A 26637-nucleotide genomic window follows, 5' to 3' on the forward strand; every position below is an offset into this window, starting at 1 on the left:
TGCCCATTGCCCAGCCAGCAGCACTGGGGCACACGGGCTGTGCCAGGCACAGCACCCATACTGGGCACACCGCCTGCAGCTGCACTGCAGGGACCAGCCAGCCTGCGCTCCAGTGCAGCGCGCTGCAGACAGGGCACAGGATACCAACTTCCCACCATTCCGGCTGCAAAACTTGGAATACTCACAAGTAGTGGTATAGGACCGTATCTAGAAAAAAATCTATAAATAAAACCATTAATTCCCTTAAAATCTACATGTGATATTTCTCGAATGTGCAACTTAACATCACTGTAAGGACCATGGCTTCTCTCTAGATTTTTGATTTTATTTTTTTGAGCTATATACTAACACCATAATCAAAAGCAATTTTCAGCTCAAAACTGACCTCGGGGTTACCAGACTCTATGGCAAACTGTTCCTTTCATTGGGAATACACTGTACAGCCAAGATGTTAGCACATACACCCCGGATGGGCCACAGGGCTAATTAAAAAGTATCTTTGGTTCTTGTGTCTGTTCCAAGAACAGTGTAGTAAAGCAAACTTTAAAAAAGCCATGAAACAAAGTGCCACAGAGGCAGACAATTCACACAGAACCAAAGCAGAGCGACAAACAGTTTTACTCGGCCTCAGTGCCTTTGAGTCCCTGACCTGTGATGAGCTGAAAAATGAAAGACCATCTGCAGTCACTGGGAGCTAAGCTGAACATCGGGTATTTTCAGCTGGAAGTTAAACATTTCTCTTATAGCACTAAGCCCATCAACCAACATGTTTTAAAGCAAGATGGACAACGACCAACTTTTGGGTACAGCAACGACTGAACTTTTGAATCACACCACTGCCTCCTTTTTTTTTTAAACGCAAACAAATAGTCTGGTGTTAATCTAGCACCTGGCCTTGCTGGCTGCCAAACAGCACTGAAAGGCCTCCCATCCCTTTGCAACTCATCTCTCACACACAGGTTGCACACTGTGGATTCCTTTACACTGTCTCCCTTGTGCTGCATTCCCTGGCTTTCTTGCCATTGGTCCTTTTGCATCATGTAAGCAGGACTGCTACACTTCCATAGACTTACTTGCCATAAGAAGGAGAAAGGGCACCTGGCCGTTATTTCACTTTCTAAAATGCCACCCAGCAAGTCATGGTGACCGGGGTCAGACCCAAGAAGGAACAGCGATGCTGAAATGCTAAGGAGATAGCAAGTCAAAACTGTGACAGTGCCCAGCAACCCTTCAGTATGTTTGCATCTTAGCAGCCTGCTACACTGCAGCCAGGCTGAAACACCAAGTGAGAAAGAGAAACCTCAACCTGCAGCACACAACAGATTTTCTCCCATTTGCAGTTTTTGCAGCAGAGCCACCACACCTCAGTAAGTTACCAGAGCCTTTCTGTGGTGTGAGATCTCACTTAGGATTGTATCTGTTTTGCTAAATTACAGTTGCATCTATGTTTTCTGTTAAGACAATGAGGATTTGACTCTAGCCCTTGATAGTGAATCACAGTTTAAGAAAGGAGACAGAGATGTGATTCAATTGAGTAAAGGCCACTAACCTACAGGAAACCCTCCGTAACCCAGCGATACGCACGTCGCTTTACCATCAGTCCAAATAACTCACCTTCTGAAGGTCTGTTTATTTCCAAGCAATTCAACACAGGGAAAACCATTTTGGGACATAATAAAAATCAGTTCCAGAGCACAAGGACAAAATGTTACTCTGCAGAACAGTGCAATTAAATATTTTACATTGTACAGTGCAATAAAATGGCAGCGTTCTCTAATGCCAATAGCATCCACAAAGTTAATTCACTCCATCTCTTTTCCTTGTTCTCTCTTGTTCACCTGCTGCTAAGGTCACCAAAACGTGTCATTCGTCTCCTTTCTACAATAGCATTATGAGTTAATGCCACTGTTATTTCCTCTGCTGCTCCCCTTACACGTCGTGGTTTTGGGTGTAGGTTTCAGCAAGGGCATATTGAGATACGAGATAAAACAAGAAAGCGTGAACTCCCCCACCACGTGAATTTCCTCTGAGGAACCTACAGCCACACAGCACAGCAAACCCCAGCAAACACAGCAAACCCTGCAGCCCTCAGCAGTTGGCTCCGTCAGCCCCTTCTCCAGGCACAGCGCCCCAGCACTGCCGATTCCCACTGCATGAGACTAACAGAGAATTAGAAATGAAACCCAAATCCCCGCAGAGGCCCTGCACTTACCCCTGCTCATTGTGCTCACCAGGCGAGCCGCCCTGGCCCCGATCAGTTGTCTGTTTGCATTGTCTTTCTGTTGGTTTTGGTAGACGGAATGGAGAGAAATGGAGAACAAGGCATGGGCTTGCAAGGAAAGGGAGCTAGCAGAAGACATAGTGATGTGAAAACCACTGAGACAGGTGAGCAAATACTCTGCCCTGTTATGCAAGGAAAGCTATAGCATATATATGACAGAACTGCCTCAGGTCAGTCCTAATCAAAAAGGTCCAGAAATAAAGACCAGATACTCTCCAACTCCTTTGCCTTTCCTCTTCAGTAAGATGCAATCCTTTCCGGACTGGTGAATTCAAGATGGATTTAGGACAGCTCTTCATTTCAGTGTGTAAGGCCACTGACAGCAAGGTTATCCTGCCCCAAAAGCTGAGTAGCACAGGGAATTTCAGGGGATGAGTTTGTATAACAGCATCTTTCTGGACAGATTAGAGATCTGATCCCCCCAGCACTCCCAGCCAAGCTGGGGGTGATGGCAGGGAGATTAAAAACACGGGCAAAACTCACACAGAAGTCATCTGCCCCCTCCCTCCAGGGGCTCACAGCACCAGCTGGCTGCAGCCGCCCTGTGCTGGGGCCGCATGGAAAGGAGCAGGCAGCAGCCTGAGCTGCCGCAGGAACAAAGCCGCGCAGGAGCCTCTGGGGCAGCCCAGTGCCACTGGTCCAGGCGGACTGAAACACTGCCAGAAAGGGCCCTTTGTGCTTATTTATGGCCGAGGAGATGAGTGAAAATTTATGGGACTTTTCATCCTAATTAAAAGCAGAAGTCATCTAAGAAGAAACAGATTTTCGAAAAGGGAACTTCTAAAGGAAATGTGTTGTAAGGATGTTCGTGGGCTTCAGTATTTGTAAAGCTGAAGTACGTAGCTGGTTTGTGTTCGTACTTCTGCTTACGCTTTTCACAGGACGTTTCAAAAACCCTCAAGAGCCCGCACAAATCTGGAATAATGTATGCTCTAATTACTCAACAGCACTGAGCTCACGGGTTACAGCCAGGCGCAGGGGCTGGCTGAGCTCAGTGGGCTCACAGCAGCCTGGCCCTGCCTAACGCAGCTCTCAGAGCAAACTATCGTGGGCTGCTCACCCAGGAAACACCGCCTGTCCATGGGAATCCAAACCTGGGGACGGCTCTTGTGAAGTGAGGCTGCTTCGGAACACACACATATACAACAGCAGAAGTTAACTGCTTTGGATTGACACCCACAGTTCTGTTCTTGGTTCTCAAATATTCCAGCTGTCTTACAGAGAGAAGCCCTTTAAAAAGTCTTCACATTTCTATAATGTATTCTCATTTTTCTACCTTTTTTCATTCCCTGCATTGTTATTGCTCATACAAGACCACACACCACTTCATCACGCTCTCTTTTCTTTCCTCTTTCTGAGTATCTGTCTTCTAAGACAGAGCGTTGCTCCACCCGAAGGGAACCTACCTGCCATTCTTCTTCTTGCCCAGAAAATGAAGACAATTACAGTCCCTCTTTTACACTCGGCATCACAGCAAAACAAGACTGATACTTATTTTAGAATGATTGGTCCCTTATTCGTAAATCTTGTCCAGAAAGTCTTGCTCATTTTGCCAATCCACAGGCACACCATTGTAGGAAGCGCAGACTAAATTCACTTTTTTGATCGTTTAACTTTGGCTCCAGCTCAAGGAGTTTTAGATTCATAACAAGAGCCCTGTTTCCAATATTGATTTTTGGCATGGGAAAATGCTAATTTATCAAAGGTCCGAAAGAGCAATGATTCTTCCAGCCCAGCTACAAAATTTTACCTACCTACAAGGGGAGATTTTTCATCAGCGTGACAGATCAGCAAGTGGAGGAAGCCCATTAGTTACAAGGTGAGTTTGGCTCTGGTCACTGAGCACACCTCCACACCCACGAGCTGCAGCCACAAGAGCTCCCAAGCAGGAGCAATATATGCTTCAGTGCAATGATGCTGTTGGTCTTAATGTGGACCAACATCTTTCTCAGGATGCCGGTCACGAAGGTGGCTTTGGACACGAGGATCTCTGTGCTTTTTGCACGGCCTGCATCACCCTGCAGAAAGGCAGCGGGCTGTGGGGCAGCGCTGAGCCGACCCTCCTGGGTTCTTTGTATGGCTCCTCACATCCACGAGCTGCAGGCTGAGCTATGTGAGACACCGGTTTCCGGTGCTCAACAAGGAAGATGTAAAATCAACAGAATGTGATGAGCTGCCAGGGATGTGAGTAGGCTGCAAAGACTTTGATATTTTGCAGAAGTTCAGAATAAAAATCAGCTGCTGCTGTTGCCAAGTGTATGTTCTGGTTTTGTTTAAAAAAAATCTTCCAAGAACAAATACACCAAACAAAGCTGCCTCGTCCTCCTGCACTTCTGCTCTGAGGAGCACAGGTTGGTTCACTGGCTGTCCATCCGCCATATGTTTTCAAGCTCACTCGGCTATTCGCTCCTGCATTTTATTCCTTTCCATTCCAGAAGAGGGACAGCCGCACAGATGCTTTATAAATAAACTACATCATTATTTTGGAAAAGGTTTTTTGTTTATTTTTTTAATCTACTACGAACTCCCACTTCCACCCTTTACTGTACTCTGTTAAAGTTAGTCAAGTTCACCTGCAGCTTGGCTGCGTGTGATGAGCTCAGCTGCAAACAGCGGCGACACTGCAGCCATGAGCAGCAAACTGCATGGGCCGATCTCACGTTCACTGTAGCTACTTTCTAAGCATTTCAGATCCTAAATTGACTTTGGTATCAGGACTAAATTTGATAGATGGTCCAACCTCAGCAATGCCGCCAATCTCTACCCCTACACTTAGTTTCAAACAAATCAGTGCATTTTTGGGTAGACAGGCCTCTCATACTGTTACCAGAATGAAAACCCGTTCTGGCTGCTCAAGAGGACAGACAGACCTCCCTGACTCAAATCACATATCTCATCTGTGTGTGCAGGAAGTGCATGTACATACATGTAACCATCAAGTCATAAAGGGAATAAGATATGAACCTCCATAAACAAATTGGTATTCTATTTCTCAGCACAGCGGAAGCACATATGAAACACATGCTGCTGATGAGATAAGGAGCTTGCAGGAACAGTACAGACATTGACATGTCTTGTGTTATTTACACAGAACTACACATCATTCTAAACTGTATTTTGGGAAATAGCTTTATAAGAAGTTTTGCCTGCGACATCTTCAGACAGATTGAGAAACTATGTGCCACATACTTTTGTGGCTCCAAGTGCAGAAATGAAACCTAGGTGCAGCTGAAGGTAACCGGGGCTTTTGTTGACTGACTTTGGTAAGACCCAAATTTCAGACCTGTGCTAAGCATGCTCTCCTGGGCTGCCCAGAACCCCCCAGCTGGACGGCTGAAACTTCTCATACGAGGTGACTACTGCAGGCTCTAAGTACTCTTTCTGCAAAAGTGTATCTCCTTAACATTTCTACCACTGCTTCTGATAACAAACTGGTCTGCAAGGTTAGGGGAGCAAATGGCAAAGTGAGTGGATTTGAAACAAGTTCATTAAAAAAGGAATGCACACAAAATAGTTTGTGGTGCTCACACAGCTGCTTAGGGAAGCAGTACCAGCACTTCACGGAGTGACAGCGTATCTCCTCATGTCACCAGTGGCGGTCTCCAATGACACCAGCAGTACCAGCAGGCATGTGCTCCCCACTTAGCACCACCAGGAATGTGCTTTCCCCACAGCTGGCAAACAACCTATCTGCTGCCAACAGGGGCAGAGCCAAACCACGGACTCTGAGCTTTGCAGGCAGCTGCTTTCATGAGAATAAGAAAGCTGTTGCCGATACTATGGACAACCCCTGTGTTGGGGTCAGTGTTCAAGTCCCGGTTTGAACACCTCTCTGCCACCTGGGAGGATCCGCTTCCAGAGCGGATTTGGGCCAGCGAGGTCTGGCAGGGCTGGAAGCCATAGGCTCTGCCTTATGCTAAATCAATTTAGAGCAGCACTGGAGTCTTAAGGGAAATGGCCATCCTCAGCAGCTGGTACGTGGTGAGGCAGAAGGCAATTTAATAAGGAAATTGACAACCCATAAGGAAAAGCAACCCCGGCTCACGCAGCTCACAATCTCAAAACACTGCCTTGGCATGCGGAAAGCTCCTGCCTCCCTTAGCAAGTTATGGGTTGGCTAAATAAAAGAAACTTGTCCCCACACATGCACAGAGAAGGAGCTAGACATCTCAACATCATTCATCTGAGAGACAAAAGTAAATTTCTTAACATCCAGCAGTGCTGGAAAACGGTCCTATGATTTACAGGCTTAGAGATTCTAAAAAGAACTCTTTGGGCCTTTTCCATTAAGATTTTGAAACTGGCATTACAGCCAGTGGGAAACTGCTTCATTCCCGAGCCGTACCCTCAGCCTTGCAATCTGTGAAGATGACTCATTATTATGTATGTGGTGCCACAGGCGTGCACGGCATTTTTCAGATAAACAGAAGATGCAGCATCTGCCTTTAGAAGCTTAGGTGAGCCCAGCTGTTCATCTGAGGGGAAGGCAACGCTCAGCCAGTCTGCCAGGATAGATTTCAATCCCTGTCCCAGAGCAAATGTTCCTCATCACCCAGTGAATTCAGCACTGATACTCACCTGGGATGCTGGAAAGCTTTTGATGGAAGGATACTTAGATGTGTGTCATTACTGTCTAAAAATTCACAATACTTTAAGACTTTCCAAGTCATGTTATTTTGTAAAGTATCTGTGATTCAGTTGTGCTTAGCTTTGCATCACGCATTTCTGATAACACATATCATAGCATGCACCAGTGTTACCCTTATCGTAACAGGTATCTACACACCACATGTTTGTTATGAGAGGCATACACAGTGTGATTCCAGGAATTTTCATATTGACATTGCTAAGCCACTCATACCCTCTCCCATTTTCTCATTAATATATACACTAACATCTATGTGCCTGCCTTTTTTGGACAACTGAGCAGCAAAGGTACCCAAATAAACAATGAGCTGTACCACCTCTACACGAGTAAACTGCGATTGCACATAGAAGTAAGGGACATGTGAACAGAAATGGTCAATTCAACATCACTGTTCCACTGCACACACATGACAATACCACCAGCCCTGTACCTGGGACTGTCCTGTGAGAAGACCAGAATACTTCCTCTGAAAACAAGGGATTTTGTTTTTCTGCTATACTCTCTTGTCATTCAGAGCTCGTAAACAAAGAGGGTATTGACTTTTTTTGTCCAGAGTGGTGAAGGACACAATTCTTAAAGCACAATCATTTTCTCTTTGATTCTTGTATTTAATGCAAAAATGACAGCCTACATGAGGGTGAGTGGGAGAGAGGAGGGAAGCATCTCCCACCAACGTTGAAAACTCTCCACACATCTTTCAATTCTCAGGAGCTGACTCTCCAGCTCAAATGAACTATCCAACAACCAAAGAACCCTCTCCAGAGGCATAAAATTAAATTCAAGGATCCCCAGACCCTTCATGCTCTCTCATATGTCAGACTGGTCCCTTGCCAGGTGCATGACAGGCCCGTTCTCTAAGCCTACTTCTTATACTCTGTATTTCTTTCATGGCAGTGGATACGCAATAGGTGGTGTAGACCTCTGCAATCAACATCAACAGAAGTGAAAGAATTAGCTGTAAAATGACTTACGGAGTAGCCTCTTCCTGAAAGCGATTGAGCAGAACTCTGTGGGAGGAAACAATATGCCACAGTAAGTAATGCAAGAGATTCCGTGTAATGTAAGATCAGATCATTTTGTGATTCCCTCCCCCAGCCCAGTGTTACGTAGGGGAAAACTTCACAAGCAGAGTGCGTCAAATTCTCTCCTGACATCTTGTGTGCTGCCACGGGAGAGACAGCAAAAGAGCATTGCCAGGGGAGGGCTCTGGAGCTGTTTCAGACACGGGATTCGTAAGCTATAGTGGTGCTTCAGCAGCACCTTCTAACTGAGGTAAAGGCTCTTGGCGTGGGATACATCTTCATAGAAACAGGAACTCAAGGATGCACTGGAGTATTTGTTTAAGCTGTCCCTCTTTAGGAGGCAACGAGCACTTCCACGCAGCACACGGGCGTACAGATGTCCCCCAGCTCAGGCAGCACATCTTGCCTCACCAGCTCCAGCTCTGCCACGCAACCACACAGCCCACTGCCATTCCCCTCCATGAATTCATGAGCCTGCAGCCTTCATCGCTGCAGTATTACCATATGACAGCTCTATCTGAAACAATAGCACCGAAGCACTAATTTATCATCTTTCAGAGCTTTAATAAGCATTCTGTCCCTTTTGAATAAGTTAAATTATATTGTTTACTTCTGCTTTTCATTCCAGCTCCTCCTGCTCCTTTCTCTACCACATCCTTACCTCTTTCACACACTGCCAAATCACTTGGTGCTTTTCCTTGCTATTATGCCACCTCCAGCCGCTTGGCTCTCCTTCCCCTCACCACAGCCCAAGGCCACCGAGCTGCTGCTTGTAGCTGGCAGTGGCCCCCTTGAAGCAGCTAAATAAATTCCACCTCTATCTGCAGCTGCTGCTCTGTGCCTTCTTTTTGGAAATTAAAACAGAGCCTGGAACAGCGCGGCATGTGACACGGAGGGAGCAGCAGCACATGACCCAGCAAGCACTCTGCAGGCCCATTTCCGAGAGTGATTTATATCACGATGCCTTTGCTACGTGACTTTCTTAAACAAGATTCAGGGAGTCTTAGCAGTCCCGTTTCCAAGACTGATATTGCAGCGGGTACCAAAGCCTGAACAAGAACACTGACGCACTGCACACGGACCTCAAAGATTGCCTCTCTTCCTGCAGCAGCACCACACGTTACCGTGGTACTCAACAACCAAAACAGCACAGCACCCCCAGAAAGACTGATGCAAACTGACCGTGGGCTACTGCAAACACCTGCACCTCCCCAGCTGTACAACAGGACCCTCCGCGCTGCCTTCTCAGAGCCCTGCCTGGCACACAGGTCTCCAGAGATGTCTGCTCTGTGGGAAAAGGGCAGCTTCAAGATGCCAGTAACAGATCCTTTATGGGGGCAAACCTTTGGCCTTTTGTGCATCACATATGGATTTGGCCTCTGCCTTCAAGCCGTAAAAAGCTACAGTGGTATTTATAAAACCTCTTCCATCTAAACTGCCCAGAAACTGCTACACATTGATGAAATGAAGGGAAGCAACACTTTCTTCTTGAGAAGCTAAAAGGATCCGATCACTCCTCCTAAATACATTAAAAAAAAAAAAAACCCAAACGCTCACGGAATTCAGTTTTGCATAGCAAGGAGGTTGATAACAATATCCTGCAGCTCCAGAAGCAGGCAGGGCAGCTGAACACAACCCCATCCTGCCCGGCTCGATGGCTGCTCCACCACCCACCCCGAGCACACAGACGGGAGAGGTGGGAGGCGGAAAGCAGGACGGGCGGCGCTTCCTCCTCTGCCCCTCACTCGGCTCGCTTTTAACAGACCAACAGAGTCTAACAAATTGGAAATAATAATCCAAACCAGAAACAGGAGGTTTCATTCAAAGCTTCTCCCTAGGGAGACAGCCCCTCCGAGCAGCCTCGCTGTAACACGGTTCTTTTCAATCCCAGTGACCTGTGGACTCCCCGCATACTTTCCAGGCATGGAGCAGAGCCCCGGCCGGCAGACCCAGGCAGGCGAACCGCAGGGCCGCCTTGCTGAGATAACAGCCCGGCATCCCAGGCTGCCCGAGAGCCCCAGGAATCTGCAGGCCAATGATTTAAAACCACCCAGCAGAAAAGAATAAACAATTGCTGAATAAAGTGTTACATCAGAAATAATTAGAACAGAATGGCAATTTACGCTGGCATTTCTCACATCTATGGACTGCTTTCTCCCTTGCAAGTTTTAACATTACATTTCCTGGAAATCAGGGGGAAAAAGTTGGGTTTTTTTTTTCTTCCCTCCCTCAGAATTTTTATTATGCATATAAAGTTAGAAGCTGGTGAATACTTTGGATTCAACTTGTAAGATTCTTTCCAGCAATTAGAGCTGTTTGCATGCGTTTTTCTGCACATCTAACAAACCGCTGTTGCTTTCTTGGTTAGCTGGGAACGCTGGGGGCTCTTTTGGAGGATCCATACCAAAGTGCCACATGGAGAAGCTCTGAAGGCCCCAACGAACACCAGCTATGAGTGCCAGAGCAGAACAGTTTGCATGCAACTGTGGCGGATGTTCCTGAAGAGAATATCTTTGGGGGTTGATATAAACACAGTTCAACCCATATGTCTCAATATCCACATCAAATAAGAGGGAAAAAAATGATCAATAGTGGCTGCAAATGTAAGAAATCTTCGTGGAAGTTTCACTTGAACTCTGCCCAAGCTGGGAGAAACCCATGGTGGTGAACGCAGACCTGTCTGGCAGGAGCAGTTGCTGGGCAGCCTGCAGCTGCAGCCTCGTACGGCCGCTGCCATGCCAGCACTGGTGGCCCTCGTGCCTCTCTCTGCACTGCCCGGAATACCTGGGGCTTCCATGGGAGCCTGGTACTAATTAGGGGCAAAATGAGGCCGGCCTGTGCATTTAATGATGTGTAAGTGGAACTACAGTGCCAGGTGGCATTTAAGCATAAAGACAAATGGCTTATAACATTTTGCAGATGATGTGCTCTTTTGCAGTTAAAGATTTTTAGTTCTGTTTAAGCCCAAGGTTAAAAACAAAACCAGACAGCACAGACGAGACATTTCAGTTATGTCACGGAGTGAATTATTTCTACTCTGGGATAGCTCTCCTGTTAATTACATTGGTTGTAAAAAAAAATACACCTTTCTGGCAGCAAAGACAAAATCCTACTGTTGAAAAACTCAACTATTCCCACACCAACATCCTTCAGAGTTGGAGATGTGCTGCACTTTTGTTTTAGAGGTCTCTTCTTCGTTCATTATAAATACCACAATTGCAATCTAGCAGAGAAAATCAAGACAAAACCTCACCAGTAACCTTCAGCAAGTTTTTCCAAGGTAGTCTACTAAATTGATGGGAATTGTTATTTCCCTTGTATGCATGGCCTTCCCCTGCTCTTATGATGCAAAACAAATCAAGACTCACGGTTTGATGGGGAGTCTTAAAGCTATCCTCTTGCTGCCTTTACTTCACTTCACCAAGCTCTTCATCACTTACTCTACTTTTCTAACCAGGGATCAGATTCTAGCATGGTACGTGCAGGGGCAGCCACTGTCCATCATTTCCTAAAGTTTGCAGATGACAGTTCACTAGTGGGGATCTCCAGGCTCCATTCTAAGGCCAGTTCTCCTTAATGTTCTCATAAATGACTTGGATGTAGGACCACAAGGTGTTTTGAGCGAGTTTGCTGACGATACGCAATTGAGAGGAGCTGCTGACTCCACCAAGAGTGGAGAAGCCTTGGGGAGAGATCTGGACAACTAGAGCTGGGCAATCACCAACAGCACAGTTGGTCTTATGAAGAGTGGGGCTGAGGGAACTGGGATTGCTTAGTATGGTAAAGAGGAGGCTCAAAGGAGAGCTTAATTGCGCTCTCCTCCAAAAGGAGGTTGTAGCGAGGTGGGGGTCAGCCACCTTCCCCACATAACAGTGACAGTACAAGAGGTATCAGCCTTAAGTCATGCCAGGGGAAGGTCTCTTTTCTCTTGTGACAGTGATAGGACCTGAGGGAACGGCATACAGCTGTGATAAGAGAGGGTAAGGCTAGATATCTGGAAAAGGTTCTTCACCACAGGGTGGCTGGGCACTGGCACAGGCTCCCCAGAGCAGTGGTGCAGCCCTGAGCTGCCCAAGCTCAAGAAGAGCCTGGAGAACACTCTCAGTACTGTGGTTTGATTCTTGGGTACTTCTGTGCAGAGCCATGAGTTGCATTCAACCCTTACAGATCCCTTCCAACTTGAGATACTCTGCGATTCTACAACATATCACCCTTCCAGGCCTTCCAAAGAGCTCCATCAGGGTACCACCCTCTGCAGCATCCCTGTGCTCAGCTTTCCCTGGTCTGAATCACACCGAGCTCTTCCGTCCCGCCGCACCCTGCCTAGAGCTGAGGCCAGGCATCCCACGCATCTCACCGTTTGTAAAGAGGATAGATGTGGACCTGCGGTGCCACTGTGGTACGGTTCTCACTTGAGCAGATCTTTTGATCATGCTTCTGGCAAGGTACTTCAGCCTTAGGCGCACGTAACGGACCCGCAGCTTTGTGCCCTGCCGCTGCTTTAATCCCATTGCTCCGGGAGGGGAAGCATGGTACAGAAAGTAGGAGGGAAGGGGGAGATAGTGACTGATGGCACACAAAGAAAAGCAGATCACAGCGAACTGTTTGAATTAGAAATCACAGAAATTATTTTGTATTCATCTACCAGAGAGAGGATTTTATATCTAGTCTATACAATATGCTAAGCACTTATCAAAGAACATTCAGAGAGAGGAAAATCTCTCAATTTCCTAAAAGACTGCCGTCTGTTAATACATTTAAAGAAAAACAAACAAACATACAAAGATAGGATGATGGAAAATCTGAACAGATAGCCTGGGGGATGGGAGATGAGAGGAAAAGCTCTGAACAACTTAGTAGCAGGGCTTGCTTTTTTTTTTTTTGTCTCCTTTTTTTGTTCAGCTGAAGTCAATCCCTTGAAAAGGAGAGTTTTGACTCTTAAGTGGCCAGCACCTCTTGCAACATATTTCCTAATCAGCGAGTATTTACGGTCGATATTTTATATTTCCAATTTCCCCCTAAGGGCTCGTGAGAAAGCAGCACACCTGCCAACCTTTTCAGCTGGGCCAATAATTGCCAATTTGCTCTTTGCCTTAGTATATCACTCAATTTAGCCCTGGCTGTGCCCTGCATACATCCTCATTCATCTCTGTGCCCCCATGACAATTAGAGTGTTAGCTTCAGCTAACTAGGGCAACTATTCTACTAGGGTTGGAAGACAATTATTAGTCTATTTTCCCATCTTGTGGCAACAAAATTGAGAATCCATGACAATTATATTCAGCAATTCTGCACTCTGCCGCCTGCTCCCCCCCCTCGCCCCCACCTTCCGAATATTTCAAATTATCACAGCTCTACTACCACATTCAAATTTTCCATGTTCACAGGGAGTGAGGCTTCTATTTAAATGATAATGAGGGACGATCCATTCAATTTAGTGAGGGAGAAAATCCATTAAAAAGCAGGCAGTTCTTAAGCTGATGGGTCAAGAAAAAGATAAAACCCTTTTTTTTTAAAGCCATTATACAAGGCTCTGTGTGGATTTTTGGACTGCTCAGGACATCAGAAAAGACTAGGACAATTATGGAACACGGGGAAAGCCAAAACAAAATGCCCAAGCCTTCCACTTTTACTTGGGTCAACACAACAAAATAGCAGTATGGCTTATCTGGCTCTTAATTCTCCGGTAACTTCCAATTACTGCACTATGAAAGACAGCAGAGGAAAATCCCATTTTGGAAAAGGGCTGTTGACTCTGTGCTGTTGTAGAGGACTCAGAGAACACGTGTAACAGGGATGGCAGCTTAGTAATAGGTTTTAAGGGAATTTTACATCAACACTGGGAACGTAGACAAGTGGCAAATTCCCACCGCCTGTCCCCCCCGCCACTATCTCAGCTGTGCAGACCTGGGTTAAAACTTGTCTGCTATCCTGCTTAGAAGTTTCATCATCCCAGGGACGAGATCAGCCCCAACAAATCACACCTCTGCAGCCAAAGATGACTTCACCAGATGATAATAAGCATTTTTTCCCAGTGACCCATAATAAATGGCACTCGGCGTAATGTCTGGAAAGAAGGGACTGCGGAGCACAATTGCTGTTTTGCTCTGAAGTTGCAGTGCTGTCTCCTCGTGGAAGTTGCATTGTGTCAAAGCAGCAGCAGAGCGCTCTCATTCTGTGGCTGACGGCGCTGTGTGCGTGCCCGTGTGTGCAAGGCACAATCAATCATTGGCTTCGGTTTTCTTTAGAGTGCAATTACTTCAGGACAGACCAGGCCACCTCTTGACTTCACGGTCCATTAGAGACTAATGACATGCATTAATGTAAATAAAGAACAACTTACTGGCATCCCATTGAACAAGTCACCTCAAGAAACAAATCACACGGAGGAGCTGAAGCTGTTCATAACAGCACCTTCCCAATGGAGCCCACAGTGCGGCGCAGGGAAGACTCCCATGCTCTGAAGGTGGCAGTGCTGAGGACACTAACTGGCACTTTCAGACACACATTTCCCACCACACCTGCTGCGTGCTGCCATGCAGCAGCCAAACCCGCTGCCTCCCTCCTCATTTACCACATCGTTTGCCCAAGTTAATGGGGACAGGGATGGGAGGGAAAGGCAGCACGAAAACCAGTCCTCAAAGCCAAATGCACCAAGGAACAGCAGGAGAGCCACTCGGTGAAGAGCAATAAAGAGCCCAGGTGCCTCCTGGCACAGCACATCCATCTGCAAGGAGCGCAGCCACTCCAGTGCAACCGCATCCTAAGAGCTCCATGCGTAACCCCGAACCACAAGGAGTACCGCCCTGCCTTCCCTGCACAGCCCTCCTGCCTGGCAGCCTCCCCATACCCAGTGCCATGCAGAAGGCCTTGCACCACTTCAGCTGCCCAGCACTCACAGAAGCCACGTGCCGGGATACACAGCTTCAGAGCAGCACGAGGACTGGGGTCACAGTACAGATCCTGTGCAAACTGAACCTCTGCAGCGCAGCATCCTCTGCTCGCCCTTCCCTGCCCCCTCGCAACAACAACCTGCAGCTTTGCTCCCTGGCACACACAGGGGGAAAACTGCCCGACTGCGCCCGCGGGACCTTCTGAGACTTTCTGACAGTCGCTAAATAGACTACAGAACATTTACTGGTACGCAAGGAAGCGTTGTACGTAATTAAAGCTAAATTGCACTCGTCGCGTAATGAACAAAGAGCATTCTGTGATTCATGAACCTTACTTTTCAAACTGTTTAATTACTAATTTGAAAAATTCTCATTTGCAATGGGTCGTCGGGTCACGAGAGCGACTCCAGCAAAGCTCAGAAGCGTGCCCGGCCTCCAGGCACTGCCCAGACATCCCCATTGACCGAGAAGAAAAAGAGAGCCTATTTCCCACTGAATTTCACTGGCTGATTAGCTGCCTTTGAAGGTTTGGAGGGAATTAGGCGCTCACGCTCCATTCCTACAGGCACTGCCCGTAACTCTGGGGGCAAAGGGAAAAGAGGAGAAAGAACTGCAAGTGTGTTGGCTTAACAAGGAGAGGCTCCAAGACCGCTTAACACTTTGACCTGCGCTAATGGCGGGGTCTGCCTGCCTTATTCCTCTCCCACGCCCCCATGTCGCTGTGCTGCCAGGCGCTGCGTTCACACACCTGTCAAGAGCGGCCACGGGGAGGGGAAGGAGGGGATCGCATCGACGTAGACGTATGTACACAATGGGGATCGCTGCTGTCTACCAGCCCCGCTGGAGGTGCCCCTCAGGGGGTGACGTGCCCCAGGGCCCCCCGCCCGCCCCCAAGAGAAGGGGTTGGCACTGCTGGGCGCAGCTCCCAGGACGGGGCTACGCCGCTCCTCCTCCCGCTGCGGGGGCTGTTTACAGTCCCCATTCGCACTCCAAACATGTAGAGAGAATTTTCCCCCGTCACATTTCCCTGTCAGAGCTGTCAAGCTGAATCCCGCTTTAATCTGCCAAAAGCACTTTTCTGCTGACATTTTTAATAAATACTTTCAGCTTTTAAACACATTTGTGGGAGCCATTTTCCCCTCTTTTTCTCCCTTCTCCTCCTATAGAATGGGCTCTGAAAGCCTTAATAGCAAATACATTACACTTATCAAAGGCTTCCCCCCCCTTCCTTTTGCATCCTGAAGCGGAGGTAGTGTTTTCAATTTTAAAGCTAAATTAACTGTCCAATTGAATTTAGCTGGTGTGAGCCGTTTTCTGTGACAGGTTTTAGTTATGAAGCATATTTTACATTAATAGAACTCAACATGAAAACCACTCGCTCTGGGATTTCTGTGGCTTGCCATTGAAATGGCAAATTTAATATTTCAGACATGCTCGTGCCAGCGTTTGATTATTGTTCTTCATTTAAATCTCTCCTAACGGGAAAGGTCCTAATTAGTAAAAAATCATGTTTTAATGAAGGCGAAATGCTAATTGCTAACACAAAAAGCCTTCATATAAAATTATCCCAGCACTGCCATTGATTTCTCGGTGACTCAAAAGCCCATTTGTGTGTTTACACACGAAGGCACCGTTTGCTTTTGTTTTATCATAACATTTCACTCAACGTACCATCAAATTTCCTGAGAGAATGACAGCTCTCCCCCCAAACCTCCCATATCTCGGAGGCGGGAGGCGTAAAATCAGACGAACTGACTTCGCACCCAAACTACGCAATTATGCGCAGGAGCTACAACCAAAAATACTGTAAAAAGCTTCTTAACACAACTTCGTGGAGAAAACACTACAAAACATCAAGCCGCTTTTCCCCGAGGAATAACAATTCCATTTTGTTTTCCCATCTCTGATCTTTCGCTTATCATATTATTTGCACCGTGATTATAGTGTTTGCGAGGCAGCTCAACCACTTATGCCATAACACTCAATCATGACATAAAAAAAAAGTTATTACACAGTGACCTCTGGATGCCAACATTTGTTCAGCAAGATTTATGAAAAGCCGTGTCAGCAGCGGGAATTGCTGCAGCCAAGCGGTGCTTTCTCCTGAACGGTACTTACATCACTGAGGCGGTCCCTGGAGCTGCTCCGCTGAGAGCTTGTGGCCTCCCTGATGCTGTCCTCCTCGCTATTTCTGCCACTTCTGCTTGTGGGGACCTTCATCTAGAGGGAGAAGAAGGAGGGGGAAAAAGGAGATTTTCAAGCACTGCCACCTGTTCCCGAGGTCACCGACAGCGCTTCACACCGTGTCACTCCTAAGCCCGTGGCACCGCGGAGGGGACGCCTCCCAGCTCACGGGGGACCTCCAAAGTTGGGCTTCACCATTCGTGCCCGTGGATAACTCCTACCAACAGGGCAGGTCCTCTGACCACCAAACTGTCCCTCCTGAAGTTTGTTTCTGTTTGCACATCACCTGCTAAGTGAGAGGCGGCAGTGTGGGACGTCACCTAACTTCCCACTGCCATCTGCAAAGCGCGCTGCTGGGCAGGAGGATAGGATAGATATGTCATTCACAGCTTCCTTCCTGGGCTCATTTACTAACAAATTATTCTGTTAATTCCCTTGTGAAATATTGGGTGGAAAGAAGTGTTTAATTTGTTAATAGGTTCTATTCATATCAGTTTGGTTCAATTTAAATTACACTATTTAAAATGTCGGCTGTACAAATTGGTACTTCTAATGGCAATAAAATCCCCCTGTTTCTCTCTGTCCTATTTCACTGCAGCCTACAGCCCCCCTAAGTAGAAAGCTTTTGGTGGTGAACCCCACCACACCCCAACCTTTACCAAGAGGGACTGTACATCTGACATAACAAGGAGAGGCAAACCCTGCTGGGATCTCCTAGAAGCTCTCCCACCAGTGGCAACTCTGCATTTGCATCCAGTAATAAGGCAGGGAATCGACCACTTGAAACTCATCACGTTGAACCTGCCCTGTTGTATTTCCTTAATAAATATGGTCAAGCTCTGAAATCTAACCGTATTACATCAATGCTGTGCCTACCATTAATTACAATTTTCTTCCCACATAAAATAAGTACATTTGAAAAGATTTTTTTTTCAAAATACCTAAAATGATTCGCATTCACTTATTTTATTCTCTTTTAGGTCTTCATTAAGCAATTCTGATTTCAGTTATCACATTATCTTGGCTAGGATTCATGCCAAGCCCATCGGGTAAAGGGCAATACCCAATTAATCGCTGCCTTTCAAGCTGCTGGCACTACAGCTCTCCTCAGCCCCTGGTCGTACACTCGCTCAAAGCACAGCTCTCCTGGCTCCCACTCATCCTCCACTTCTTCTGCAGCTCTTGGATTTGAAGACTCTAGCCTTCCAATTTCATCATATCCAGACACAACAAGCACATTTGTTTCTCCTGAAATGGAAACTATTACAGGAAAGAACTACACTCTCCCTAAATGCGGTAGGGAAATACCTGCTGAATTCCCTGGCTTTCCAATCTGTAACCGGACTGCTCTCATCTAACAACACACCAAAGCCTGCGACCATTACTGTGCTTTTGACATAAACAACTGGACAGCTGCAACTTAAAGGAGAAATAAATTACTTCATTCCAAATCCTTTAACCTTCCTAAGCGCCAGCGCTCACTACGGGGTTATTCAAAGGGACTAAGCTGTCAGCTGTTCAAAGTTAGCTCAGACTTGCCCAACCTGTTCCCAGACTTCAGTCCGTCCCTATGCTCCCAACACCACCTGCTTCTTTTCTCCAGATTTCATTAAAGGAGAACTACACCTACACACAAGGTAACAAATTGAGACAATTTGACCCGACAAGGTCTTGCGCAGGCAAGCAAATTAGAAGCATCACTGCTGCCATTAACCTTTCCAAGTAAATATCAATTATTAAACTTGCTGCACTACCTCTGTCCCCAGTTTGCTGCTGTGAAGTAAGAGGGTCATCAGCCTTTTTGACAGATGTTGTTCATTTACACCTGCTGCCTGCCAGCAGGGGAGCCTGCACACCCGCAGCCCCAGCGCTGAGCCAAGCTGCCTTAATTCATCAGTAATTACCCTAATGAGCCACATGCAGGACCCGGCTAGGAGAACAAGTTGTTCTGCTAAGTGGATGCATTGGCTTCATGGGCACTCTCAGCAGCCCGGGGTATCACAGCAAGCCGCTCAGAAGCTTCTTTTCCAACTGCTGGCTGCTCGACTTCCAGTCATTTTCTCTGGCTGCTTTTGTCTGAGCTCCAGAAATTCCTCCTGACTGCACCCCCCGACCGAGCTTTACAATAAAACCTGCTGCTGCTCTGCCTCCAAAAAGGTTTCTCCTTCTCCTTACCCTGCACTGCAGCAAGCTGCCAAGCCTGGGGAGCAGAGGTGAGGAGGTGGCAGCGCAGCCCTGCTGCAGCACCCCATGGGGCGAGGCACAGACCCACGGCACACAGCCCAGCAAGCAGTGCCACAGCTGCACAGGAGAAACATGCTGCACCTTCCTGTGCAACACAGTGCTGGGAATTCACGCAGACATTACAGCAACATCGGTAGCAATCATCACATGTTTGAAGTATAGGAGCCAAATAATCCAGAGGTACACACAAGAAGGAGACAACGCAGTACAGAGAAAAGCTGGAGTGGGCAGTTCCAGCTGTCTGCCATCGCTCGGCTTTGGTTTGCAGCAGAAAGCACTGACCCGTCGCTGGGAACGCGGCAGCGCTGCATGGCAGGCCAGCTTGGCAGGAGCGAGGGGAAGGCCTGGGAGGACCTGCACGGCCACAGCCCATTTGCATGCTGCAGGTGCTCGTGGACAATCCCCAGCCATATTTGGAGCCAAGAATTATGAACCTTGCGCTGTTGGACATCATGTAGCATGATTAAACACCATAACTCATTCCAGTAATAACTCCAGCTCTCATTAAAGTCCAGCTCTGCTTCCTGAACTGCTGCTGCCTTTTCATTCCTGCCATCAAACCTGCGCCCTCCCCAGTTCTCCTTATGGGGAGTGGGCAGGGGGAGATACGAATGGGCAGAACGGGGTCTCAAATTCCTAAAAGGGCTTTTTCGTTATCACCGCGCTGGCTCTCAGCACCAGCTTTTTAACCATAACAGATCAGTCCGTTCTCCATTCACTTACGCTTTGACCATGTCAGAGGAAAGCGCGTTTTTATTTGGCGCACCTACTTTCAAATCAGGAGCCCGCTGCCCCCGCTCGTTATTAATAAACACACTTCGATCCATCACAAGCTCTGCTGGAGTGCTGCGGGGAGCCCGGGGCAAAAGGAGACAAATTCTTTTCTTAAGTTGTTCTGAAAGGTGCTGGGCTCCCCGACCCTCACCCCCATTAACCCAGCACAGCTAGTTCGCTCCTGCTGGGAGCTCCCCGGCCTGCGCGGCGGCGAGCCTGGACTGATCTTGTGCCATCTCAATATATTTGTTCATTATCTTGCGCACACACAGAAGCATTTGGAAATGTACTCGGGGCACAGGCCAAATTGAATCATCTGCCTTCATTTTCCACACGATCTGAAGCTACAGCTGCTACAACAGGCTGTGGGATTTTTATTTTCCTTCCTTAGCGGTTTTTCCTCTCTCTTAAAGTCACAGCGGTCGGATTTGAAACCTCTCCCACTGGTTGGGTGCACACCTGCTTTTTACAAAATGGGTCTCGTGGACACGCACAGCGGGGGGGGGGAAATTCCCAGCAACCCATTTCCGTGCTGTTCTGAAGGCAACCCAGGAGGCAACGCCCCGGAGGAGAGACGTAAGCAAAGCACTGGGCTCAGGAATGCCTGTTCTGGTGGCTCCCCTGGGTCTGTTCGCCCCTCCGCTCTCCTGCCTTGGCCGGGCACCGCCAGCTCTGCGCTGCACTCTGGGAGCGTTCCCATGGGCACAGGTGTGCCATGCAGGTCAGAAGGGGACAAGGAGGTCCACGCAGCTCCGTACCCATTCGTGGCCTTCCAGGAACGCATTAACTACTTGAGAAAAAAGTTTAATTCCTTTAAGAGCTCTGGAAGATCAACTTTTACGTGTACTGAGAGGAAGACCCAACACAACCATCAGATTCAAGATTTCACTGACTTTGAGGCAAATCTATTTTGGCATAAGCTGCCTGGAGATAAGTAGGTACAGCTGAGAGGCATCCAAGTTGCAGAGCTCAGGTCCAAGCCTTCAGATCAGCGGGGATAGGGCTGAATCCACCTTATCGTGCTCATCCATCTCAACTAATGCTGCATCTCATCAGCGCACAGCGGCGTTATCGCCCGCTCTGCCAGAGCGCTCCTTCCTACAGGGTCGGCCGGGGGAAGAAAACTTTCCAGCAGATAGCATCTCAGAATAACAAAGAATATGATTCCCTAAGGCTGCAAGAATCATTATGAGCAACTGTTCCAAAAACTTATCAAAGCTAATTGCAAGGCCTGTTCCCTTCCCAACAAACAAGAAAATGATGCTTAAACCATGTTTCAGGAACACTTTTTTTTTTTGCTAACATATGCTTGGCATTTTATTATCAAATCCCAGATAAGCTTGTGTTTCTATTGGTAGACTATCAGCAGCAGCAGCTTTCTGCAGCGAGAGACAGTAAACTGCCTTAATAAATACAAATGGACAATTTAATTAAGATATATTGGAGACTTGGAAAAAGTACTATTTGTGGACGAAACAGTCTGTTAAGGGATGGCGCTCAAGACCAGCTCAGTGTATTTTAAGCAGGCAGCAATAAGTGGCAGTGAAACATACTGCACAGTGCTGTGCCCCAGTGATTAAAGAGCACATTGAAATTATAAACGTCAGTTTTCCAGAAGGGAAAAAAAAAATAGCCACTGTGTTGCCTCCGGCTCTAACGCCTGAAACAAAACAAACCATTTGGCTTTAAAAATGTACTTCTTTAAACCTGAAAAGACCCATGTATCAAAACAAGGTGGATTCAGCTAAACACATTACTTCTGACTTGTTTCCTTGAAAATCCGGCCTTAATGCATTCTAACAAAATTTATCTATCCCAAGCATACCTCGTAATGAGATCAACTGGGAAAAATATCAGGCTTGTTTGTATATTTTATACTTGCTCTAACTTGGCAGTTTGGAGATTATGTATTCCCCAGGTCCCTCCTTAAATCGTTTCACACGCTGCAATTTGATTTTCTTTGCTTGCCCTTTTCCACAATTTTTTTGATACATTTTATTGAGTTCTGGCTCAGAGGGAAACGTTCCCTTTGAATTAAGGGTGCAATCATTTTTTTCCTCTAAATAAGGACATATGGCGTAGAAAGCAATGTTATGGTCTGAGGATTTTATGATTGAAGTAGGGCTCATTTTAAAAAATGACAGTAACATCAGGTTAGATCAGAGCAGTTTTTCTAATTGGGTGGTGCTGCTGTGGATGCTGTGATCAGCAACCACAGCCATAACTCACCGCCAATACGGCACGGCCATTTTTACTTACTACGATAAAGAGCAAAACAAAGCCATCGTCACGGCACAGAAAGACTTCTCTCCTTCCTTATTTTGATGTAACTTTCTGGATTGATGTAAAAACGTTACACGATTTTTAGAAGCTTAGAGTTTATACATTTGACTGGCAGACGGACAACTGGTTTCTAATGCTGGCTTAGCTATTTTCTCTGGAAAAGTTATTTGCGCTGCTGGTACTGCAGCTCACCAGCCTGTAACCTGCTGGTTAATTTTAGCCTCTCTCTCTGGGATGCAAGGAGGGCAAGTTCCTGTTAGCAAAGGCTTTCTGCCTCCAGGCTGCCAGTCAGCTGCAGCAGCAGGGCGGGCAGGAGGACGCCACAGCAAAACACAGTGCCAGGGAAAAGTCAAAGTACTCCACCAAAGGCAATGTTGGTTTCTCCGCTACTTGAGTAACATGAATTACCCATGAATAACTGCACTGTGCATTGGTCCGGACAGCTGACAGGAGAGACAGCTTCAGTTTTTAAAAACAAGTGAAAACTGATACCGCGTGGTGTGGTCCTGGTCCTTTGGCTTGGCAATTTTTGGAGGAGCTGCTAAACGGTGCTCCTGTTTGCCAGAGCGACATCTGCAACAAGCTCAGCTTTGGCTCTCTGAGAGAAGCACCTCTAGGGCTGCTGCCCAACCTGCATACAGTACAGAGCAGTTCTCAGGTCAGGACGTGAGGGCTGCAGCCCCACACTCCCCACAGTGCCTGGGCAGGCAGCAGGGGACCCCCACTCATTCTGCGTTTCTAAATGCCCAACCCAGGATCAACTGCGGGATTTCACCCTTTTGACTGAGAGCATGCCAGTGCCCCAGGGGGCTGGAGGAGCACTTTCCAGCAGTGTCCCACACCCAGACGCCTCAGGAGCAGCAGGTCCAGCAGTTCTGCACCCAGTTGAGACACTGGGACAGCAGCACACGTTCTCTCCAGCACACAGGCTGTCAGGCAGCCTGGGCCACGGAGCAGAGCCACACCGCTGCCCCACGCTGCCAGGACGGCCAGGTGTGCCACAAAGCAACAGCTCCTGCTTGTTTTGAAAGAGAGCTGGTGCTTCAGCGGGCAAAACTGCTCGATTTTCCAGCTGCCATCAGGCCTGCATAGCAAACTGCACTCTGCGTGCCCCCAGCCGTACTTGGCAGATGGTAGGAGACAGCTGGGAAAATCTGGGTTTGACATACGTCAGTGATAAACTGTGCCGGCACAGACCTGCTGGGGTTACGGTGAGCTGTGTGCGAGGAGCGAGGTGCTGCACCGGGCTCAGCCACAGCCTGCGCTCACCCCAGAGACCCAGGAGCAATGGGGCAGGCTGGCAGGGCAGCACGGCTCTGAGCTGAGCAGGCACAGCACCAGGCAGCCCAGCACAACATGTGCCCACCGCACTGATGCTGCTCCTCCCTGCAGGCCCTCAGTAGAAAGAGCTGAGAAACCACACGTGTGGGCACCTGTGCTGGGTCTATACATAAGGGTAGGCACCCCTAGGCACAAAACAGACAGGTGTTACTTGGTGACTAAAGAACCAGTCCGCATGAGATGGGTGCATAATCACCAGTGACAAGACAACAGCACCTAATAATTAATACGTCAGGTGCAACTCTTACCGAACGCTGGATGCCCTATCTGTCCTTTAATTTAGCCAAAGGTCCAAAGGAATAGCACACAATGAATACTCTTGGGGAGAGATGAAAGCCTCAGAGCAAATTACTAAATAAGATTTGCAGCTTCAAGTTTCACAATGAGGCGATTTGGACTTATGGCTCTCAGTTATAAAGTGCCATCCAACCTGCAAGCAACAAGAAGTTGATTTTGCACTTTTCTGGGGCAATGTGAAAGAAAGGGATACAGTAAGCATCAGCTGAGGGCTCGTGCTGGAGATGCAGCGAGTGCTATTGCTGCCGGGGCAGGAACTGGGTACCATCAGCCAAGCATCACCTGAGCAAGGCCCAAGCTGCGTTCAGCTGGAGCCAACAGACTACATTAGGCTGAGTCTACACAATGCTTTTAAACACCATGTAGGAGGCAATCAGAACTGACAGCTCTAACATTGCTGCCATCTATGCATACAGATACCATCTATTAAAGGCTAATATCAACAGCTGCGATGTTCAAAGCAGAAGTAGATTTAATATACATATTAAATTGTCCAAAGCTGCGGGAGACGTTTCAAAATAAGTTAGGAAATTCAACCAAGAAAAATGTCTCTGTATATCACAGTATTTCTCTGCTAGTAATACTATCCATCAAAAGTAACAAGTCTGAATCAAAGACAAAAGAGGTGATAATCTTCAAAGGTGATTTTAGTGAGAGTAAATCCCCAAGGGGTAAATGTGTCACTAATGATGTCATATGGGCAAAAACATTCAATGCAGTTTGCTTTGCTCTTGAAAAGACAGCAAATGCTGGGGAATGAGTCTGCTAAGAACAAACTCATCTGAAAACAAGGCACAGGCCTGCTGCACAAGCCCTAGAAGAAGGGGAGTCCATGTGCACATGGACGGCACGTGTCAGCAGGTCTGGAACAGCTGCTGGAAGAGGCAAGTGTTGGGGAAAGAGTGAAGAAGGAGTAATTGGGATTGACTGGGAAGCTATGGCCAGCTATGGGCACGTTACCCTGACACCAGGGTTGAACGAGAGAAGACATGCAAATCTTCCTTCAATTGATTGAAGTCGTATTTCAGACAGCAAGGCTTTCTGGAAAATGAATCTATTTGAGTAAGTCTGGTTTCATTTCTTTGGTAAGTCTAGTTGAAAAGGGAACTGGAAAAATATGATATATTTAATCCTTGATGCCCACATACTGGATGATATTCTGATAAAATTAGCATGATATAAATATCAAGAAAGCATATATTAAATGGGGACCATATCGGGTAAGATCTCAGAACACTGTGTCAATAGATAGCTATCAATGTTTATTGCAGAAGATGAAAAGATTAAAACAAAGCTTGCTGCTATTCAATAGTTCCATCAATATTTTTGTGGAAAATATACTATCAAAGCCACTGCTGATAAAATTCAGATGCTAACAATATTTCTTTAAAATTAAATAAGGATGAGGAGGGGAAGGCAATTGTAGGCAGCAGCTTGGACTCCCTGAAAAACCCCTCATGACAAAGAGCACATCCAGAAGCAAAGCAGCACCGTGCTATGAGGAACAGCAGCAGCTGCCAGCAGCTATGAGAGACCTGACACTGCCAAACAGAGCTACTTGGGGAAGAGCTGGGAGCTGAGCTGGGGGAAAGAGGACTGTTTGCCAGTTTGCGATCTGCAAACACCAAACACTGTAGATTCTCTTCTGTAGTTGAAGGCAGGGCAACGAGCATCCCTGTCCCTCTCAGTGATTCACCCAAACGCCTCCAAGTGTCCCATGTGAAGGACCCTCTCTTCAGTACTGTAGGGTTTCACAGTCATTACTGGGACTCCAAGGCACCACAATAGCACAATTAAAGCACCGCCAGATGTGCATCATATAATACATGGTAAAGAAAGAAAAGACATACTGTGTGCAGATAGAAGAACAATTTGCTGTTTGAATTAATTCAGAAATCACTACAATCCCTATAAACCCAATACACAAAGCATATGCTATCGTAGGCATGCATAAGCTGCATGCACGTCTTTCCAGATAAAGCCACAGATGCAACTAATAAGCTAAAGTGAAAAACAAAAACAAAAGCAGAAGAAACAAAGTAAGTAAATAAATGCAAAGGCTGCCCAAGGAGTGCCCTAAGGGCTACCCTCAGGAGCACCCTGAGCTCCTCCATCTGAGCAGGGCACTTTGTGGCTGCAAGGAAGCCAGCTAGAGACCTGCTGGCTGTGGGGCCCAGCCCTGGCAGAGACTAAGCTGCATGACACAGCTGAAATTGCCGTAGGTAGCAGGGAGGTCTTTCACCTATATGGGAACATGCCTCAAACTGTATGCTGTCAGCCATTCCACCAACCAGCCCACAGTCATGCCTCTGCAATGATCTTTATTTCCTCCCTCTGTTATTTCTGGAGCCCCCCCAAAATGTAGGAGCACGGCTCTGGCACAGCAGCAGCTGGTGTAAACACCAGTGTTCAAGGCAGAAGAACCACTTCTTGAGTGCAGATGGTTGGTTGGTACGAGCTGTGGTATAGCTCAGATTTTGCAAAGCAAATTCGGCCCCCAAATATAAGTACATTTTTCCTTTAACTTCATCTACCTTGTTCTAGCCAGACCCATGATTTGCTTTTACTCATCACACCCTCCCAAACCCCTGCTTTCTAGGCTTCTCAGGACATGTCCTTTCCCTGACAGGTCTCCCTCCTGCAGCCGCCCACCCATTGGCACCCCAAGCA

At 47.2% G+C, this 26637-nt stretch overlaps 1 protein-coding gene across 42 annotated transcripts in view; it reads right to left on the reverse strand.

The window, feature by feature from the left end:
• Positions 1–26637, reverse strand: part of FBRSL1 (fibrosin like 1) — a 419446-nt gene that overhangs the window by 231430 nt on the left and 161379 nt on the right. For 35 of the 42 annotated variants that reach the window (XM_040648303.2, XM_040648313.2, XM_040648302.2 and 32 more), the window contains 2 exons: positions 16963–17064; positions 7901–7936 (listed from right to left, as the gene is read on the reverse strand). The exons of 2 other annotated variants lie outside the window; for them this stretch is intronic. In XM_040648303.2, the coding sequence (XP_040504237.1) occupies positions 7901–7936; positions 16963–17064 (138 nt within the window). The remainder of the gene's footprint in view (positions 1–7900; positions 7937–16962; positions 17065–26637) is intronic. 5 more of the 42 variants (XM_015275661.4, XM_015275656.4, XM_046901212.1 and 2 more) reach the window with 2 other exon arrangements.

Source organism: Gallus gallus, chromosome 15 (assembly GCF_016699485.2).
Source record: "Gallus gallus isolate bGalGal1 chromosome 15, bGalGal1.mat.broiler.GRCg7b, whole genome shotgun sequence".
In the NCBI taxonomy this organism is placed as follows: Eukaryota; Metazoa; Chordata; class Aves; order Galliformes; family Phasianidae; genus Gallus; species Gallus gallus.